This window comes from Sebastes fasciatus, chromosome 11 (assembly GCF_043250625.1).
Source record: "Sebastes fasciatus isolate fSebFas1 chromosome 11, fSebFas1.pri, whole genome shotgun sequence".
In the NCBI taxonomy this organism is placed as follows: domain Eukaryota; kingdom Metazoa; phylum Chordata; class Actinopteri; order Perciformes; family Sebastidae; genus Sebastes; species Sebastes fasciatus.
Genome location: NC_133805.1, coordinates 9328441 through 9350051, shown reverse-complemented (window position 1 = coordinate 9350051; position 21611 = coordinate 9328441). Strand labels below are relative to the sequence as shown.

The following is a 21611-nucleotide window of genomic DNA, read 5'->3' as shown; positions in this document are numbered from 1 at the left end:
CCAGTGGTTATGACATTAATGCCAGCTAGACAGAATAAAGCTCTGTCTGTCATGACAATAGAACTGTACTGAAGGCCTTTCCTTTACAGCCACCTGAAGACAGCAGGTATCTGTTAAATCTACAGTATCTAGAGTGATGAAGTGGCCTTCAGTCCAGAGGAAACGAGGAAATACGATTTAAGCGACATGGGACGGTCGTTTCCTCTGAAGCGTCACGTGAAGCGACGTCCGTATCTGATGACAGCAGCAGCTGATTATAAACCCCTCTGACTGTCAGGCTGCTTCACTGACGGTGTGTGAAGGAGAGATACTGCAGGTCCTTCTGCTGCTGCTCAGAGCTTCAGTTAACACAGATTATAACTAGATGGTGAATCAGAAGACAACTAAAATATAAAACGTTTAATCTGTGATCTGTTTTCACTCCGGTATGAAACTCAGTGATGTTGAGAGGTAAAGTTATCAGATCAGTCTGATCGGCAGCAGCGTCCAATCAGTAACTGATCTCCAATAAGGGGGCGTGTCGGTCGGTAAAAGACTTCCGTGCAGGATACACTGGTGTATCCTCGCTCATAGCTCCTCCGGCAAGCCTCCTCGATCCTCGATCCTCGCTCCTCGATGCACAAATAAGAGCTTTGGGACGGTCTTCAAGATGGCGCACCAGAACAACTTCCGGTTCAAGCGAGGATCGAGGAGCGAGGAAACGAAAATTAAGAGCTTTGGAACGCAGCCCAGGGCTGCATCCCAAAGCTCTTAATTGCATCCCTGTTTCCCTCACTTGCGTCTTTTCCTTGCGTCTTAGTCCCTCCCACCAGGGAAGCATGGAGAGACGCAAGGAAACCATGCGAGGAGAGAGGAAACGAGGAAATACGATTTAAGAGACATGAGACGGTCGTTTCCTCTGAAGCGTCACGTGAAGCGACGTCCGTTTCTGATGACAGCAGCAGCTGATCACATCTGGATCAGCTGTCAGTCAGCTTTAACAGCTGTTTGTGTCTGAACTGTACTAATACTAATAAAGACAAGTGCAAGCTGCAGTCTGTATTTCTGCTGTGGACTGCTTAGAGGCTCAGGAACCATCTCTACTGGATCAATAACTTTATATTATTTATTCATTATTAGCGTCTGTAGTTATTGATATTCTGATTGTGAGTTAATTATTTCATAACCCAGAATATGACTGTGGTGTTTTTTGAACACTGGACATTATTTATTAGGCTAAAGGGAAAATGTAAATGATGTAACTCATATCAAACCCGACATTCAGGAATCATCAGCCTCATGTGACTGAATGAGGATAAATGATGTAAAAGGTGTTTGTTGCTGACAGACATATTCTCCTTTTCTCTCTGACTTTAATAGTTTCATTAATAAAGTAAACGGGGGAAATAACAGATCATGAAAAGAAAAATCATTCTAAAAAATGCAGAGTGATTTTAAGTCAGTTTGTCAGGTCTTATAAACCCCTCTGACTGTCAGGCTGCTTCACTGACGGTGTGTGAAGGAGAGCTACTGCAGGTCCTTCTGCTGCTGCTCAGAGCTTCAGTTAACACAGATTATAACTAGATGGTGAATCAGAAGACAACTAAACTATAAAACGTTACTCTGTGATCTGTTTTCACTCCGGTATAAAACTCCAGTGATGTTGAGAGGTAAAGTTATCAGATCAATCTGATCAGCAGCGTCCAATCAGTAACTGATATCCAATAAGGGGGCGTGTCGGTCGGTAAAAGACTTCCGTGCAGGATACACTAGTGTATCCTCGCTCATAGCTCCTCCGGCAAGCCTCCTCGATCCTCGATCCTCGCTCCTCGATGCACAAATAAGGGCTTTGGGACGGTCTTCAAGATGGCGCACCAGAACTACTTCCGGTTCAAGCGAGGATCGAGGAGCGAGGAAACGAAAATTAAGAGCTTTGGGACGTACCCCAGGTGAACTGCAAACCTTCTTAACAACGGACGTGAGGTCACAGTGACTTGACCTTTGACCACCAAAATCTAATCAACCTCGAGTCCAAGAATGTGTAAAAATTTGAAGAAATTCCCACCAGGCGTTCCTGAGATATCACGTTCACGAGATCGGCAAAAAATATCAAAATAAACATATCTGTAGATGTGTTTACTGTAACAGTCAAGATCTTGTGATGCTTAAATTTTACTTTACTTGTATAGTTATGTCAACGGACCAGGAGATGGTGCTATCGCAGTAGCATTTCAAATAGTTCAGGTTGCTGTCAACTCTCTTTAAAATAGACTTGTACTATTCCGCTTGAATCAAGCTCTTAGCAGCTGTTTGGTTCACAAAAAAACACATTTTACCATTTACCTCCTTGCAGATAGTTTCCATTTTATTTGCAGATGTTTCAGATTTCCGCTGTTTAGACCTCTTCCGTCATCCTAATACAACAGGTGAATGGTATTTGGTTTGTGCCTCCCAAAAGGATTAAACGATTACATTTGGGAAACTCAATAATAGTATGATTTTCTCTCATTCAGAAAAATCCACAGACCATCAGTGTGAAGATTTTTTTATTGACAGCTTCTGCAATCGTATTTCAGTAGAAAGTTGATCTCAGAAAACAGCAAATATTTTAAGTAACATGCTACTTTGTCCTGAGTCTGGCACAAGAGGTAAAGACATCATTTCATTAAAAATAAAAGGGTTTTGTTACCTTGTCGGTAACTTCCACAGCTATCAGCTCTTAAGATTTGAGATATCTTGTGTGCTGACATTTGGCATGTAGGTGGCACAACAAGAAAACCAATGGAGTGTCCAAAATGGAAAGCATGAAAGTACTCGTAAGTTTCATGCCAATCTTCCAATTAGAATTTGATATTTCTTGTGTACAAAATGGAGGCACCAAAACATGAATATCTACAGCAATGTGTGATGATGATGGACCAAAGTGGACCGACAGACCAGCTGACCAATAAACATTTACTATCCTGAGTCTCTGCTGCTAACAGAGCAACAACGAACGTTAAGTAATTGAAGTATTCAGACTACAGTTTGGTAGATTTGCTTTGTGCAGGCTTGTTTAATTCACTTTGGTTCTTCAGGCTTGTCTTGTTTCTGTGGGAGAAAGGAATACACAGAAGAGTATGTTAGTTCAGTTGGATTGGTGTCCCAATGTGGGGCGTTTTGTTACATGTTACCTTTTCTGTAATGTATTTTGTTTGTCAAAGTAACTTTTTTATTTATAAAAAAAACTACGGAAACAAAATGAGTTGTTTGACCGTCCTTCTTGAGCCCAAATGATAAAAGGGAATCTGGTTCAAGTTTTCATTTTCGATGACTTAAAGGAACAGTGTGTAACATTTAGGGGGATCTATTCGAAGATGTATTTGGAGGTGGGGCCCCGTTCATTCCTATGAAAGTTGCTCAGTGGCGCATGATGCCAAAATGGCTCGATTTCCAACTGGAAAAGTCCCTGGATCTTCCGGCGATCTTATACATCCATTGGGCCCATGGAGCAGGTGAGTAGCGTCCGCTTGGTCATGGGGTCGCAGCCGTCACGCTGTTGTCACGGCTTGCTAACTCCACCTCCCAGCCCTCGCTCCAGCCTCGGTCTGGGTCTCATTCACATGAACGGAGGAAGGGAAATAACTCTGGATTCGGCTATTAGTGCGTTTTACAACTGGGAAATTGATTGACCTCAAAAGAAATTATCCTCTGAGTTACAGACGTCTCTTTCCCAATGTAAGTCTATGGGAAAAAGTATTTTTGGGCCCAATGGCCTCACGTGACGGACACGGAAGTTCCAGTACCGCCGTTTGGCCACTACGAAAATTGGGCTCAACGACCGGCGCTCTTCCTGGGGCCTTGGTCCTCTTCACAGAGCCGGCCGCCATGTTTCTACAGTAGCCCAGAACGGATGAACCAAACACCGGCTCTAGATGGGGCCATTCGCATTTTCATGTTTCCACTTCGGCCACCGAATAGTTCTCCTGCACGCTTGCAACCTCGCCACTAGATGCCGCCAGATCCTACACACTGCACCTTTAAGATTGATTAAAAGTAGCTCTGTTCTAATTTTGAAATGTCAACAGACAGTTATTCATACTGAACTAAAAATAAAAAAATCTCAATTCCTACAAAATATTTGTCATTTTCACCTTTTCATTTAAAACCTACACTAAATGCTGTCTTGATTTATCTAAGTCACGCATGCAGCTTTACCTGTTGCCCTCGGCCTCTTCGGTTGAATCGGGAAGCTCTTTTCTCCTGGTCTCAGGAAGCACGAAGCTCAGAGCTCCACTGATCAGTGTAAGGCTGCTGAAAACGATGGTGGGTATGGACCAGTGGTACACGGCCAACATGTTGAGCAACGGGGACATCAAACCACCAGCTCTGCTCGCAATGGAGCCCAAACCAGACGCTGTTTGTCTGAAACATGTATCATACTAAACTTAATTAAATCTCATAAACCTTCATAGTTAAAATAAGTTTAAGTACAGTACAAATAATAAAAGTGTACAATAGGGGTTCGAGTAAGGGTTAAATCAGCAGCAACTGGACTTCAAGACGTTTCACTTCTCATCCTTACTCGGATACCGTGACCTGGATGACTGAGAATCTTCACAAACATACAATAGTGGTTGTATTGCCATTAATCAATGCTTTTATCTTGAATAGAAACGTGTTGGATGGAGATGGGGACGGCTTACCGAAAAGATGTTGGGAACAGCTCCTGAACGTACACATTGCATACGGATCCTGCCCAGTTTAAGAAAAAACGTCCTGAGATTGCTAACGTGGTAACAGCAACAGCATTACCTTGAAGAGAACAACACAGTGTCGGATAAATAAAAAAAAAAATACTGTAGAACAAGCAAACATGCTAGCGACCCTGTGAGGTTGTTTTTAGAATTAGGCAATCCATCCATATTTTTTGAGATTTTACTCTGAACCAAAAAATGTCAACCTACTAGTTGAGCTAGAAGAAAAATGAGGATGCCACTTACATCATTAGCATACACCATCTGGTAAACATGAATATCTGTACTACATTTTAAGGCAAACCAATCCGTTAACTAACTAACAACCGTTGCCTCCCTAGCCACTAGCTGCTGTTGTATCTAAAAACAGACAGAAACCAGAGAAACACCATCTGAAGTGCTTTACCTTTAGGAACAGCTAGGATTGAGATGCACACGAAGCCCCCAATCAGAAGAGTTGACATCAGTGACACTTTTCTCCCCACTGCTTCTAACAGCCAGATGCAAAGTATATGAGCTGGTAGTTCAGTCAGACCAAACATAAACTGCGTCAGGAAGATGTCCAAGCCAAAATTTCCCACATTGAATGAAATGCAGAAGTAGGCAACATTCAGTGAGAACCTGAAGAAAAACAAAAACAATTTGAAATATGAATTGCAAAATGTATTATTACTTAAGCATCTCAATGCATAATTTATAGGCTCAGAGTTGTTATGTGTATCATAAAACGTAACTTACCATGCCAATGTTAGGGTAAAGAAATACTTCCTAAGCACAGATGATTGCATAAGACTTATTATGCCTCCCCTTTTCTCAGTTTCTTTCTCAACAATCTGTAATGCACAGGGGGGCGGACACAATATCATGCTTACATTATCTTGTATTTGCAAATCATGTCATCCAACAGCCTTTCAAAAAGTATTCAGTTTTTGTTCACACTGTGTCAGAAAGGTGATGAACTCTGTTATATTGTTAACTCTTCATGTAAGTTGTTTTGTAATGTTGTCCTAAAAACTTACACAGTCAATTGGTTGTAGTGTTTCTTATGTAATAATATTTTCACCATAAATATAAAATATAAAAATGTTTGTGTAGAATCAGTACCTTTTCCAGCAGAGACTCTGGAACAGTGCGTTTGTTTATGGCTGCCACTTTGGTAATCAGCTGTTTTGCCTCTTCTGTCCTTCCTCTGTCCAACAACCACCTGGCTGACTCTGGAATAAACCTGTCAGAGGCAAGGGCAGTGACACTTATCAATAATTTACTTTTAAAACAAAGGAGGCTAATAAAAAGAGAGTCAATGCACACACCATATGTAAATAGCAGTAACTGCAAGAGGAGCTGCTGCGATTAGTTGAGCCATTCTCCAGTCTCTGATGAAGTAGATCACACCAGCGAGGACGCACTGTCCAAGTGCACCAAATAGCTGAGCCACACATGATCCCCATGATCTTTTGGACGTTCCGGTCCACTCAGTGGCTAGAAACAGGAAATCGATGACAGTTAACCCTGAATTCCGTACACGAACATCCCTACCAAGAATTATGGTGGCCCAAAATTTACAAAACATTGTAAAAGGTTATTAGACAAGTAAAAAAAAAAGAAACCTGAACACATCAATAAATTATAATAGTAAAATTCCATAATAATCTTTCTGCATATTGTAATTTAAGTGTTCTGAGAGAAAACTAGACTTCTGCACCTCCTCATTGCTCTGTTTTCAGGCTTTAGAAAATCTAGCCCGTGATGGAAGACTTTGACCAATCACAGGTAATTTCATTGAGAGAGCGTTCCTATTGTCATGTGACCCATGCTTGGCGTTCCTTCAAGATATCTCAACATGGCTGTCGGGTCACAAACTTTCTCATTTTACAGCTAAACCGTACACTACAAGATGTTTCTGAAAACATTTGAGGCGAGAAATAGGCAGTAACAGAATATTGATTCATATTTGATCAGCGCTGCCTAGTTTGACCGTTTGGTCGGAATTCGTGAGTGATTGACAGCTGGCTCTCATAGAGAGCAGATCTCAGATCAGCTCTGACTGCTTGTTTTCCTCCGGCCTGTGAAATCTTGCAGACGCCATTAGGAGCACCGGAGGACACAGAGGCACATGATTTTTTTTCAGGTTACCCTTTCCCATGCACTACCGTCAGGATATAGCGACCGTTTTATAAAAATAACTTTTTTAAAATCATATTTGTTCCAATCTCACCTACTTCAGCTTTAATAATCAATCATTAATTAATATCAAAATCTATAATGAACATCTCAAATTATGAATCATAAAACCCTGAATTGTTGTAAAAGTTGAAGGAGAGTGAGATGAAGGAGCATACTGTACCCAATATGACGGAGTTCAGCCGATAACCTCCGTAGCCAATTCCCACCATGAACTGGGATGCAAAATATAAATAGACGTTTGGACATAATCCAGTTGTTAAACTAAATATGAGCATCAAAATGACTGGAATCTGAGCTGCTCGTTTACGACCAAACCTGTAACAGATAAAACCCCTCCGATCAGCATATGTGATAGCCTATAACCTCCTTTTTCTGAGTGGAAGTGTGTGATGGGATTTTGTTTGAACAACATGATGCAACGTCAAGAACACATATTCTGTACAATGTCAAGTATACTTACGATTCAGCAAAAGGTCCAAATAAGAGACAACCAAGAAGAATGCCAGCCATCAACATGGCTCGTGCCACTTCCAACAAATTAGCCCGGTCACAAACTAGATCAAACTGTAGAAATATGAAACAAAATGGTTAGTAAAGGAGAATTTTATAAAGATGATTTGATATTTGTATATTATAAATGACTATGAGACAGGTCTATGACTTACATCAGTGGCTATGGTGGCTTCATACAGCGTGTTGAAGTACACCCATCCATTCTGGCACCCTGTGGTCTCATTGAGTCCGTACTCCCTGATGGCACCAATGTCCCAGTCCACAGGGACAAACATCCGACACCTGCTGAAGGTCCCATCCTCCTCCCGGGGCAGAGTCAGGTTCAGCTGCTCCTCTGTGGTCAGGTTAGAGTCAGCCTGAAGGATCCAGTCTTAGTTGGTCTTTTACAGGAAACAGGCCCACTAGGTGAAGCTGCCTATCTGGCCCACACTACAGCCCTTCAAACACGGTGTCACACTAACCAGCTAGAAATCAATGTGGCCGAGACGAAAGAATTAATCATGTGCTGCACAAAACAACATTTGATCACAGAGCCAGTTTCACTTGATGGCCAACATGTTGAAACTGTGGAACACTTTAAATACCTCGGTACAGTCCTGGACACCCAGGTGAGCTTCTCTGAAAATACAGAGTATATCTTCAAGAGATGCTCACAGTGACCTTTATCTTCTAAGGAAACTCAGTGGCCTCGGTGTCAGCCGGCAGATTTTAGAATTAGTGTACAAAACTATTGTTGAGAGGATTTTAACCTTTAACCTTCCTGCCTGGTACGGTCACCTACACTGTAGATAGAAGAATAAACTGTCTAGGATCGTGTCAATGGCAGGCAAAATAGGTGGTAAACCCCAAAAGCCCTTGACTCAACTTTTTACAGAAAGGACGAGGAAGAAGGCGAGGAGCATCCTGGCAGAGAGCTCCCATCCTCTCTGCAGCCAGTCGGGAGGCGCTATAGAGCCCCTCTGGCAACTATACATGTGTTTAAAAAGTCTTTCATCCCAAATGCCATCAATACTCTTAACTCAACACAGTGACTGAGCAGAGCTGAGCCACAGACACTGACATGAACTGTTTTTAATGTGTAACATAACCTGTCTCTGTTTTTTACTAACTGCTGTCTGTTGTTTTCTGTGTTTTGTGAGCCGAAGAGAAAAATCCACCCTGGTGGACAATAAAGTTTGATTGTATTGATCAGTTCATATTGAGGGGCCGTCAGCTTTACAATTTAGTTTGGAGGGAGATTCGGTACCAGTGAAGTCAGTGCATTTTATGAGTGGGCCTTCTGTGACGTTACCCACCGTAGGGGTCAGAGGTCACCACTCCTCAATCCCCACGGATTTTCTTTTCAGTCAAATTTTCAATTTTGACGCATTTATAGATGAAAAGTCAAGTCAATAAACATGGTCAATGATAGAGAAGTATGGTTGATCAGCATGTTTGCCAACCTTCAGACATCATAGTCTAATATGAGGATTAATCAGCCTGAGTTCTGAAGGAACCGGCCCTCTACCTCCAAGAGGTCAGGGCACAGTTACGTGTTGGTTAATCTTGTGTGACAAAGAGATTTTCCAAACAGACGGGTTAAAGCATAATAATACAATTTATTCCGAACAATTAATGTTGCATAAGTAAGATAACAGAGTTTACAGAATTCTGGATCCAATCAACGTGTCCCTGACAACATACAATGCATGGGTCAGTTCGCGAAGTCTGAACCCCGAGCTATCCCTGATCCAGCGTTTTTATGGTTTACACAATATCAATAGTCATGAGCTTATGGCACGTGATGTTTTTGCTGCATATCTTCTTTTTTGTTTCTTCTTCTGACTCCATCCTCCCGTGACCTTGTGAAAAGAACAGAACATGCAGTCCTGTGTGCCTCCCCCCTGTCCTCGCCCTTGAGTAGTTCAAAGCCTTTACAAGATTATTACAATGTGACTATATAGAAATCTACAATCACCGAATCACCTCCTCAAGGAACAAAACAGTGCAACAACAACTGAACAGCCCCAAGTCCTTCATTCCTTCACCCTGAGTTATGCCCTGAGAAGCTAATAATTGAGAGACAGTTATTGAGCAATCATGAAACAATACAACAGTTTTCAGCTTCCCTTATAAGCAGGTTATTTCAGGTCATTGTAAGCACTTTTGTACATAATAAATCCAACAGTTCACTAAAAAACTGAAATCACTAACTTTCTGTATTCTTTTTGGTGGTTTATGAGGCTTTTCAATAATTTCTAGTCTATTTGGTATAATATGTAATTTAGTTAATTTGTTCGACATCATGATAATGCTGATTTTTCAACCAGTGGTTATGACATTAATGCCAGCTAGACAGAATAAAGCTCTGTCTGTCATGACAATAGAACTGTACTGAAGGCCTTTCCTTTACTCGGGTGACTCTTTACAGCCACCTGAAGACAGCAGGTATCTGTTAAATCTACAGTATCTAGAGTGATGAAGTGGCCTTCAGTCCAGAGGAAACGAGGAAATACGATTTAAGCGACATGGGACGGTCGTTTCCTCTGAAGCGTCACGTGAAGCGACGTCCGTTTCTGATGACAGCAGCAGCTGATCACATCTGGATCAGCTGTCAGTCAGCTTTAACAGCTGTTTGTGTCTGAACTGTACTAATACTAATAAAGACAAGTGCAAGCTGCAGCCTGTATTTCTACTGTGGACTGCTTAGAGGCCCAGGAACCATCTCTACTGGATCAATAACTTTATATTATTTATTTATTATTAGCGTCTGTAGTTATTGATATTCTGATTGTGAGTTAATTATTTCATAACCCAGAATATGACTGTGGTGTTTTTTGAACACTGGACATTATTTATTAGGCTAAAGGGAAAATGTAAATGATGTAACTCATATCAAACCGACGTTCAGGAATCATCAGCCTCATGTGACTGAATGGAAATGAGGATAAATGATGTAAAAGGTGTTTGTTGCTGACAGACAGACAGACTCTCCTTTTCGCTCTGACTTTAATAGTTTCATTAATAAAAGTTAACGGGGGAAATAACAGATCATGAAAAGACAAATCATTCTAATAAATAAATAAAGTTATTTTAAGTCAGTTTGTCAGGTATTATAAACCCCTCTGACTGTCAGGCTGCTTCACTGACGGTGTGTGAAGGAGAGATACTGCAGGTCCTTCTGCTGCTGCTCAGAGCTTCAGTTAACACAGATTATAACTAGATGGTGAATCAGAAGACAACTAAAATATAAAACGTTTAATCTGTGATCTGTTTTCACTCCGGTATGAAACTCAGTGATGTTGAGAGGTAAAGTTATCAGATCAGTCTGATCGGCAGCAGCGTCCAATCAGTAACTGATCTCCAATAAGGGGGCGTGTCGGTCGGTAAAAGACTTCCGTGCAGGATACACTGGTGTATCCTCGCTCATAGCTCCTCCGGCAAGCCTCCTCGATCCTCGATCCTCGCTCCTCGATGCACAAATAAGAGCTTTGGGACGGTCTTCAAGATGGCGCACCAGAACAACTTCCGGTTCAAGCGAGGATCGAGGAGCGAGGAAACGAAAATTAAGAGCTTTGGAACGCAGCCCAGGGCTGCATCCCAAAGCTCTTAATTGCATCCCTGTTTCCCTCACTTGCGTCTCATCCTTGCGTCTTAGTCCCTCCCACCAGGGAAGCATGGAGAGACGCAAGGAAACCATGCGAGGAGAGAGGAAACGAGGAAATACGATTTAAGAGACATGAGACGGTCGTTTCCTCTGAAGCGTCACGTGAAGCGACGTCCGTTTCTGATGACAGCAGCAGCTGATCACATCTGGATCAGCTGTCAGTCAGCTTTAACAGCTGTTTGTGTCTGAACTGTACTAATACTAATAAAGACAAGTGCAAGCTGCAGTCTGTATTTCTGCTGTGGACTGCTTAGAGGCTCAGGAACCATCTCTACTGGATCAATAACTTTATATTATTTATTCATTATTAGCGTCTGTAGTTATTGATATTCTGATTGTGAGTTAATTATTTCATAACCCAGAATATGACTGTGGTGTTTTTTGAACACTGGACATTATTTATTAGGCTAAAGGGAAAATGTAAATGATGTAACTCATATCAAACCCGACATTCAGGAATCATCAGCCTCATGTGACTGAATGAGGATAAATGATGTAAAAGGTGTTTGTTGCTGACAGACATATTCTCCTTTTCTCTCTGACTTTAATAGTTTCATTAATAAAGTAAACGGGGGAAATAACAGATCATGAAAAGAAAAATCATTCTAAAAAATGCAGAGTGATTTAAAGTCAGTTTGTCAGGTCTTATAAACCCCTCTGACTGTCAGGCTGCTTCACTGACGGTGTGTGAAGGAGAGCTACTGCAGGTCCTTCTGCTGCTGCTCAGAGCTTCAGTTAACACAGATTATAACTAGATGGTGAATCAGAAGACAACTAAACTATAAAACGTTACTCTGTGATCTGTTTTCACTCCGGTATAAAACTCCAGTGATGTTGAGAGGTAAAGTTATCAGATCAATCTGATCAGCAGCGTCCAATCAGTAACTGATATCCAATAAGGGGGCGTGTCGGTCGGTAAAAGACTTCCGTGCAGGATACACTAGTGTATCCTCGCTCATAGCTCCTCCGGCAAGCCTCCTCGATCCTCGATCCTCGCTCCTCGATGCACAAATAAGGGCTTTGGGACGGTCTTCAAGATGGCGCACCAGAACTACTTCCGGTTCAAGCGAGGATCGAGGAGCGAGGAAACGAAAATTAAGAGCTTTGGGACGTACCCCAGGTGAACTGCAAACCTTCTTAACAACGGACGTGAGGTCACAGTGACTTGACCTTTGACCACCAAAATCTAATCAACCTCGAGTCCAAGAATGTGTAAAAATTTGAAGAAATTCCCACCAGGCGTTCCTGAGATATCACGTTCACGAGATCGGCAAAAAATATCAAAATAAACATATCTGTAGATGTGTTTACTGTAACAGTCAAGATCTTGTGATGCTTAAATTTTACTTTACTTGTATAGTTATGTCAACGGACCAGGAGGTGGTGCTATCGCAGTAGCATTTCAAATAGTTCAGGTTGCTGTCAACTCTCTTTAAAATAGACTTGTACTATTCCGCTTGAATCAAGCTCTTAGCAGCTGTTTGGTTCACAAAAAAACACATTTTACCATTTACCTCCTTGCAGATAGTTTCCATTTTATTTGCAGATGTTTCAGATTTCCGCTGTTTAGACCTCTTCCGTCATCCTAATACAACAGGTGAATGGTATTTGGTTTGTGCCTCCCAAAAGGATTAAACGATTACATTTGGGAAACTCAATAATAGTATGATTTTCTCTCATTCAGAAAAATCCACAGACCATCAGTGTGAAGATTTTTTTATTGACAGCTTCTGCAATCGTATTTCAGTAGAAAGTTGATCTCAGAAAACAGCAAATATTTTAAGTAACATGCTACTTTGTCCTGAGTCTGGCACAAGAGGTAAAGACATCATTTCATTAAAAATAAAAGGGTTTTGTTACCTTGTCGGTAACTTCCACAGCTATCAGCTCTTAAGATTTGAGATATCTTGTGTGCTGACATTTGGCATGTAGGTGGCACAACAAGAAAACCAATGGAGTGTCCAAAATGGAAAGCATGAAAGTACTCGTAAGTTTCATGCCAATCTTCCAATTAGAATTTGATATTTCTTGTGTACAAAATGGAGGCACCAAAACATGAATATCTACAGCAATGTGTGATGATGATGGACCAAAGTGGACCGACAGACCAGCTGACCAATAAACATTTACTATCCTGAGTCTCTGCTGCTAACAGAGCAACAACGAACGTTAAGTAATTGAAGTATTCAGACTACAGTTTGGTAGATTTGCTTTGTGCAGGCTTGTTTAATTCACTTTGGTTCTTCAGGCTTGTCTTGTTTCTGTGGGAGAAAGGAATACACAGAAGAGTATGTTAGTTCAGTTGGATTGGTGTCCCAATGTGGGGCGTTTTGTTACATGTTACCTTTTCTGTAATGTATTTTGTTTGTCAAAGTAACTTTTTTATTTATAAAAAAAACTACGGAAACAAAATGAGTTGTTTGACCGTCCTTCTTGAGCCCAAATGATAAAAGGGAATCTGGTTCAAGTTTTCATTTTCGATGACTTAAAGGAACAGTGTGTAACATTTAGGGGGATCTATTCGAAGATGTATTTGGAGGTGGGGCCCCGTTCATTCCTATGAAAGTTGCTCAGTGGCGCATGATGCCAAAATGGCTCGATTTCCAACTGGAAAAGTCCCTGGATCTTCCGGCGATCTTATACATCCATTGGGCCCATGGAGCAGGTGAGTAGCGTCCGCTTGGTCATGGGGTCGCAGCCGTCACGCTGTTGTCACGGCTTGCTAACTCCACCTCCCAGCCCTCGCTCCAGCCTCGGTCTGGGTCTCATTCACATGAACGGAGGAAGGGAAATAACTCTGGATTCGGCTATTAGTGCGTTTTACAACTGGGAAATTGATTGACCTCAAAAGAAATTATCCTCTGAGTTACAGACGTCTCTTTCCCAATGTAAGTCTATGGGAAAAAGTATTTTTGGGCCCAATGGCCTCACGTGACGGACACGGAAGTTCCAGTACCGCCGTTTGGCCACTACGAAAATTGGGCTCAACGACCGGCGCTCTTCCTGGGGCCTTGGTCCTCTTCACAGAGCCGGCCGCCATGTTTCTACAGTAGCCCAGAACGGATGAACCAAACACCGGCTCTAGATGGGGCCATTCGCATTTTCATGTTTCCACTTCGGCCACCGAATAGTTCTCCTGCACGCTTGCAACCTCGCCACTAGATGCCGCCAGATCCTACACACTGCACCTTTAAGATTGATTAAAAGTAGCTCTGTTCTAATTTTGAAATGTCAACAGACAGTTATTCATACTGAACTAAAAATAAAAAAATCTCAATTCCTACAAAATATTTGTCATTTTCACCTTTTCATTTAAAACCTACACTAAATGCTGTCTTGATTTATCTAAGTCACGCATGCAGCTTTACCTGTTGCCCTCGGCCTCTTCGGTTGAATCGGGAAGCTCTTTTCTCCTGGTCTCAGGAAGCACGAAGCTCAGAGCTCCACTGATCAGTGTAAGGCTGCTGAAAACGATGGTGGGTATGGACCAGTGGTACACGGCCAACATGTTGAGCAACGGGGACATCAAACCACCAGCTCTGCTCGCAATGGAGCCCAAACCAGACGCTGTTTGTCTGAAACATGTATCATACTAAACTTAATTAAATCTCATAAACCTTCATAGTTAAAATAAGTTTAAGTACAGTACAAATAATAAAAGTGTACAATAGGGGTTCGAGTAAGGGTTAAATCAGCAGCAACTGGACTTCAAGACGTTTCACTTCTCATCCTTACTCGGATACCGTGACCTGGATGACTGAGAATCTTCACAAACATACAATAGTGGTTGTATTGCCATTAATCAATGCTTTTATCTTGAATAGAAACGTGTTGGATGGAGATGGGGACGGCTTACCGAAAAGATGTTGGGAACAGCTCCTGAACGTACACATTGCATACGGATCCTGCCCAGTTTAAGAAAAAACGTCCTGAGATTGCTAACGTGGTAACAGCAACAGCATTACCTTGAAGAGAACAACACAGTGTCGGATAAATAAAAAAAAAAATACTGTAGAACAAGCAAACATGCTAGCGACCCTGTGAGGTTGTTTTTAGAATTAGGCAATCCATCCATATTTTTTGAGATTTTACTCTGAACCAAAAAATGTCAACCTACTAGTTGAGCTAGAAGAAAAATGAGGATGCCACTTACATCATTAGCATACACCATCTGGTAAACATGAATATCTGTACTACATTTTAAGGCAAACCAATCCGTTAACTAACTAACAACCGTTGCCTCCCTAGCCACTAGCTGCTGTTGTATCTAAAAACAGACAGAAACCAGAGAAACACCATCTGAAGTGCTTTACCTTTAGGAACAGCTAGGATTGAGATGCACACGAAGCCCCCAATCAGAAGAGTTGACATCAGTGACACTTTTCTCCCCACTGCTTCTAACAGCCAGATGCAAAGTATATGAGCTGGTAGTTCAGTCAGACCAAACATAAACTGCGTCAGGAAGATGTCCAAGCCAAAATTTCCCACATTGAATGAAATGCAGAAGTAGGCAACATTCAGTGAGAACCTGAAGAAAAACAAAAACAATTTGAAATATGAATTGCAAAATGTATTATTACTTAAGCATCTCAATGCATAATTTATAGGCTCAGAGTTGTTATGTGTATCATAAAACGTAACTTACCATGCCAATGTTAGGGTAAAGAAATACTTCCTAAGCACAGATGATTGCATAAGACTTATTATGCCTCCCCTTTTCTCAGTTTCTTTCTCAACAATCTGTAATGCACAGGGGGGCGGACACAATATCATGCTTACATTATCTTGTATTTGCAAATCATGTCATCCAACAGCCTTTCAAAAAGTATTCAGTTTTTGTTCACACTGTGTCAGAAAGGTGATGAACTCTGTTATATTGTTAACTCTTCATGTAAGTTGTTTTGTAATGTTGTCCTAAAAACTTACACAGTCAATTGGTTGTAGTGTTTCTTATGTAATAATATTTTCACCATAAATATAAAATATAAAAATGTTTGTGTAGAATCAGTACCTTTTCCAGCAGAGACTCTGGAACAGTGCGTTTGTTTATGGCTGCCACTTTGGTAATCAGCTGTTTTGCCTCTTCTGTCCTTCCTCTGTCCAACAACCACCTGGCTGACTCTGGAATAAACCTGTCAGAGGCAAGGGCAGTGACACTTATCAATAATTTACTTTTAAAACAAAGGAGGCTAATAAAAAGAGAGTCAATGCACACACCATATGTAAATAGCAGTAACTGCAAGAGGAGCTGCTGCGATTAGTTGAGCCATTCTCCAGTCTCTGATGAAGTAGATCACACCAGCGAGGACGCACTGTCCAAGTGCACCAAATAGCTGAGCCACACATGATCCCCATGATCTTTTGGACGTTCCGGTCCACTCAGTGGCTAGAAACAGGAAATCGATGACAGTTAACCCTGAATTCCGTACACGAACATCCCTACCAAGAATTATGGTGGCCCAAAATTTACAAAACATTGTAAAAGGTTATTAGACAAGTAAAAAAAAAAGAAACCTGAACACATCAATAAATTATAATAGTAAAATTCCATAATAATCTTTCTGCATATTGTAATTTAAGTGTTCTGAGAGAAAACTAGACTTCTGCACCTCCTCATTGCTCTGTTTTCAGGCTTTAGAAAATCTAGCCCGTGATGGAAGACTTTGACCAATCACAGGTAATTTCATTGAGAGAGCGTTCCTATTGTCATGTGACCCATGCTTGGCGTTCCTTCAAGATATCTCAACATGGCTGTCGGGTCACAAACTTTCTCATTTTACAGCTAAACCGTACACTACAAGATGTTTCTGAAAACATTTGAGGCGAGAAATAGGCAGTAACAGAATATTGATTCATATTTGATCAGCGCTGCCTAGTTTGACCGTTTGGTCGGAATTCGTGAGTGATTGACAGCTGGCTCTCATAGAGAGCAGATCTCAGATCAGCTCTGACTGCTTGTTTTCCTCCGGCCTGTGAAATCTTGCAGACGCCATTAGGAGCACCGGAGGACACAGAGGCACATGATTTTTTTTCAGGTTACCCTTTCCCATGCACTACCGTCAGGATATAGCGACCGTTTTATAAAAATAACTTTTTTAAAATCATATTTGTTCCAATCTCACCTACTTCAGCTTTAATAATCAATCATTAATTAATATCAAAATCTATAATGAACATCTCAAATTATGAATCATAAAACCCTGAATTGTTGTAAAAGTTGAAGGAGAGTGAGATGAAGGAGCATACTGTACCCAATATGACGGAGTTCAGCCGATAACCTCCGTAGCCAATTCCCACCATGAACTGGGATGCAAAATATAAATAGACGTTTGGACATAATCCAGTTGTTAAACTAAATATGAGCATCAAAATGACTGGAATCTGAGCTGCTCGTTTACGACCAAACCTGTAACAGATAAAACCCCTCCGATCAGCATATGTGATAGCCTATAACCTCCTTTTTCTGAGTGGAAGTGTGTGATGGGATTTTGTTTGAACAACATGATGCAACGTCAAGAACACATATTCTGTACAATGTCAAGTATACTTACGATTCAGCAAAAGGTCCAAATAAGAGACAACCAAGAAGAATGCCAGCCATCAACATGGCTCGTGCCACTTCCAACAAATTAGCCCGGTCACAAACTAGATCAAACTGTAGAAATATGAAACAAAATGGTTAGTAAAGGAGAATTTTATAAAGATGATTTGATATTTGTATATTATAAATGACTATGAGACAGGTCTATGACTTACATCAGTGGCTATGGTGGCTTCATACAGCGTGTTGAAGTACACCCATCCATTCTGGCACCCTGTGGTCTCATTGAGTCCGTACTCCCTGATGGCACCAATGTCCCAGTCCACAGGGACAAACATCCGACACCTGCTGAAGGTCCCATCCTCCTCCCGGGGCAGAGTCAGGTTCAGCTGCTCCTCTGTGGTCAGGTTAGAGTCAGCCTGAAGGATCCAGTCTTAGTTGGTCTTTTACAGGAAACAGACCCACTAGGTGAAGCTGCCTATCTGGCCCACACTACAGCCCTTCAAACACGGTGTCACACTAACCAGCTAGAAATCAATGTGGCCGAGACGAAAGAATTAATCATGTGCTGCACAAAACAACATTTGATCACAGAGCCAGTTTCACTTGATGGCCAACATGTTGAAACTGTGGAACACTTTAAATACCTCGGTACAGTCCTGGACACCCAGGTGAGCTTCTCTGAAAATACAGAGTATATCTTCAAGAGATGCTCACAGCGACTTTATCTTCTAAGGAAACTCAGTGGCCTCGGTGTCAGCCGGCAGATTTTAGAATTAGTGTACAAAACTATTGTTGAGAGGATTTTAACCTTTAACCTTCCTGCCTGGTACGGTCACCTACACTGTAGATAGAAGAATAAACTGTCTAGGATCGTGTCAATGGCAGGCAAAATAGGTGGTAAACCCCAAAAGCCCTTGACTCAACTTTTTACAGAAAGGACGAGGAAGAAGGCGAGGAGCATCCTGGCAGAGAGCTCCCATCCTCTCTGCAGCCAGTCGGGAGGCGCTATAGAGCCCCTCTGGCAACTATACATGTGTTTAAAAAGTCTTTCATCCCAAATGCCATCAATACTCTTAACTCAACACAGTGACTGAGCAGAGCTGAGCCACAGACACTGACATGAACTGTTTTTAATGTGTAACATAACCTGTCTCTGTTTTTTACTAACTGCTGTCTGTTGTTTTCTGTGTTTTGTGAGCCGAAGAGAAAAATCCACCCTGGTGGACAATAAAGTTTGATTGTATTGATCAGTTCATATTGAGGGGCCGTCAGCTTTACAATTTAGTTTGGAGGGAGATTCGGTACCAGTGAAGTCAGTGCATTTTATGAGTGGGCCTTCTGTGACGTTACCCACCGTAGGGGTCAGAGGTCACCACTCCTCAATCCCCACGGATTTTCTTTTCAGTCAAATTTTCAATTTTGACGCATTTATAGATGAAAAGTCAAGTCAATAAACATGGTCAATGATAGAGAAGTATGGTTGATCAGCATGTTTGCCAACCTTCAGACATCATAGTCTAATATGAGGATTAATCAGCCTGAGTTCTGAAGGAACCGGCCCTCTACCTCCAAGAGGTCAGGGCACAGTTACGTGTTGGTTAATCTTGTGTGACAAAGAGATTTTCCAAACAGACGGGTTAAAGCATAATAATACAATTTATTCCGAACAATTAATGTTGCATAAGTAAGATAACAGAGTTTACAGAATTCTGGATCCAATCAACGTGTCCCTGACAACATACAATGCATGGGTCAGTTCGCGAAGTCTGAACCCCGAGCTATCCCTGATCCAGCGTTTTTATGGTTTACACAATATCAATAGTCATGAGCTTATGGCACGTGATGTTTTTGCTGCATATCTTCTTTTTTGTTTCTTCTTCTGACTCCATCCTCCCGTGACCTTGTGAAAAGAACAGAACATGCAGTCCTGTGTGCCTCCCCCCTGTCCTCGCCCTTGAGTAGTTCAAAGCCTTTACAAGATTATTACAATGTGACTATATAGAAATCTACAATCACCGAATCACCTCCTCAAGGAACAAAACAGTGCAACAACAACTGAACAGCCCCAAGTCCTTCATTCCTTCACCCTGAGTTATGCCCTGAGAAGCTAATAATTGAGAGACAGTTATTGAGCAATCATGAAACAATACAACAGTTTTCAGCTTCCCTTATAAGCAGGTTATTTCAGGTCATTGTAAGCACTTTTGTACATAATAAATCCAACAGTTCACTAAAAAACTGAAATCACTAACTTTCTGTATTCTTTTTGGTGGTTTATGAGGCTTTTCAATAATTTCTAGTCTATTTGGTATAATATGTAATTTAGTTAATTTGTTCGACATCATGATAATGCTGATTTTTCAACCAGTGGTTATGACATTAATGCCAGCTAGACAGAATAAAGCTCTGTCTGTCATGACAATAGAACTGTACTGAAGGCCTTTCCTTTACAGCCACCTGAAGACAGCAGGTATCTGTTAAATCTACAGTATCTAGAGTGATGAAGTGGCCTTCAGTCCAGAGGAAACGAGGAAATACGATTTAAGCGACATGGGACGGTCGTTTCCTCTGAAGCGTCACGTGAAGCGACGTCCGTTTCTGATGACAGCAGCAGCTGATTATAAACCCCTCTGACTGTCAGGCTGCTTCACTGACGGTGTGTGAAGGAGAGATACTGCAGGTCCTTCTGCTGCTGCTCAGAGCTTCAGTTAACACAGATTATAACTAGATGGTGAATCAGAAGACAACTAAAATATAAAACGTTTAATCTGTGATCTGTTTTCACTCCGGTATGAAACTCAGTGATGTTGAGAGGTAAAGTTATCAGATCAGTCTGATCGGCAGCAGCGTCCAATCAGTAACTGATCTCCAATAAGGGGGCGTGTCGGTCGGTAAAAGACTTCCGTGCAGGATACACTGGTGTATCCTCGCTCATAGCTCCTCCGGCAAGCCTCCTCGATCCTCGATCCTCGCTCCTCGATGCACAAATAAGAGCTTTGGGACGGTCTTCAAGATGGCGCACCAGAACAACTTCCGGTTCAAGCGAGGATCGAGGAGCGAGGAAACGAAAATTAAGAGCTTTGGAACGCAGCCCAGGGCTGCATCCCAAAGCTCTTAATTGCATCCCTGTTTCCCTCACTTGCGTCTTTTCCTTGCGTCTTAGTCCCTCCCACCAGGGAAGCATGGAGAGACGCAAGGAAACCATGCGAGGAGAGAGGAAACGAGGAAATACGATTTAAGAGACATGAGACGGTCGTTTCCTCTGAAGCGTCACGTGAAGCGACGTCCGTTTCTGATGACAGCAGCAGCTGATCACATCTGGATCAGCTGTCAGTCAGCTTTAACAGCTGTTTGTGTCTGAACTGTACTAATACTAATAAAGACAAGTGCAAGCTGCAGTCTGTATTTCTGCTGTGGACTGCTTAGAGGCTCAGGAACCATCTCTACTGGATCAATAACTTTATATTATTTATTCATTATTAGCGTCTGTAGTTATTGATATTCTGATTGTGAGTTAATTATTTCATAACCCAGAATATGACTGTGGTGTTTTTTGAACACTGGACATTATTTATTAGGCTAAAGGGAAAATGTAAATGATGTAACTCATATCAAACCCGACATTCAGGAATCATCAGCCTCATGTGACTGAATGAGGATAAATGATGTAAAAGGTGTTTGTTGCTGACAGACATATTCTCCTTTTCTCTCTGACTTTAATAGTTTCATTAATAAAGTAAACGGGGGAAATAACAGATCATGAAAAGAAAAATCATTCTAAAAAATGCAGAGTGATTTTAAGTCAGTTTGTCAGGTCTTATAAACCCCTCTGACTGTCAGGCTGCTTCACTGACGGTGTGTGAAGGAGAGCTACTGCAGGTCCTTCTGCTGCTGCTCAGAGCTTCAGTTAACACAGATTATAACTAGATGGTGAATCAGAAGACAACTAAACTATAAAACGTTACTCTGTGATCTGTTTTCACTCCGGTATAAAACTCCAGTGATGTTG

The 21611-nt window shown here is 41.6% G+C and overlaps 2 protein-coding genes across 2 annotated transcripts; both read right to left on the bottom strand.

Moving 5' to 3' along the window:
- Nucleotides 1–2509: 2509 nt before the first annotated feature.
- On the bottom strand, nucleotides 2510–7778 carry LOC141776647 (solute carrier family 22 member 13-like). Its single transcript, XM_074650372.1, has 10 exons — nucleotides 7565–7778; nucleotides 7360–7463; nucleotides 7060–7214; nucleotides 6026–6194; nucleotides 5820–5940; nucleotides 5454–5548; nucleotides 5122–5336; nucleotides 4665–4773; nucleotides 4177–4383; nucleotides 2510–3069 (listed from the first exon to the last, which is right to left on the bottom strand). Exons 1-10 carry the CDS (start codon nucleotides 7685–7687, stop codon nucleotides 3000–3002), a joined length of 1368 nt encoding a protein of 455 aa, XP_074506473.1. The 5' UTR covers nucleotides 7688–7778; the 3' UTR covers nucleotides 2510–2999.
- A 4981-nt stretch (nucleotides 7779–12759) lies between these two features.
- On the bottom strand, nucleotides 12760–18028 carry LOC141776660 (solute carrier family 22 member 13-like). The gene is made up of 10 exons (XM_074650397.1): nucleotides 17815–18028; nucleotides 17610–17713; nucleotides 17310–17464; nucleotides 16276–16444; nucleotides 16070–16190; nucleotides 15704–15798; nucleotides 15372–15586; nucleotides 14915–15023; nucleotides 14427–14633; nucleotides 12760–13319 (listed from the first exon to the last, which is right to left on the bottom strand). Exons 1-10 carry the CDS (start codon nucleotides 17935–17937, stop codon nucleotides 13250–13252), a joined length of 1368 nt encoding a protein of 455 aa, XP_074506498.1. The 5' UTR covers nucleotides 17938–18028; the 3' UTR covers nucleotides 12760–13249.
- Between the last annotated feature and the right edge of the window lie 3583 nt (nucleotides 18029–21611).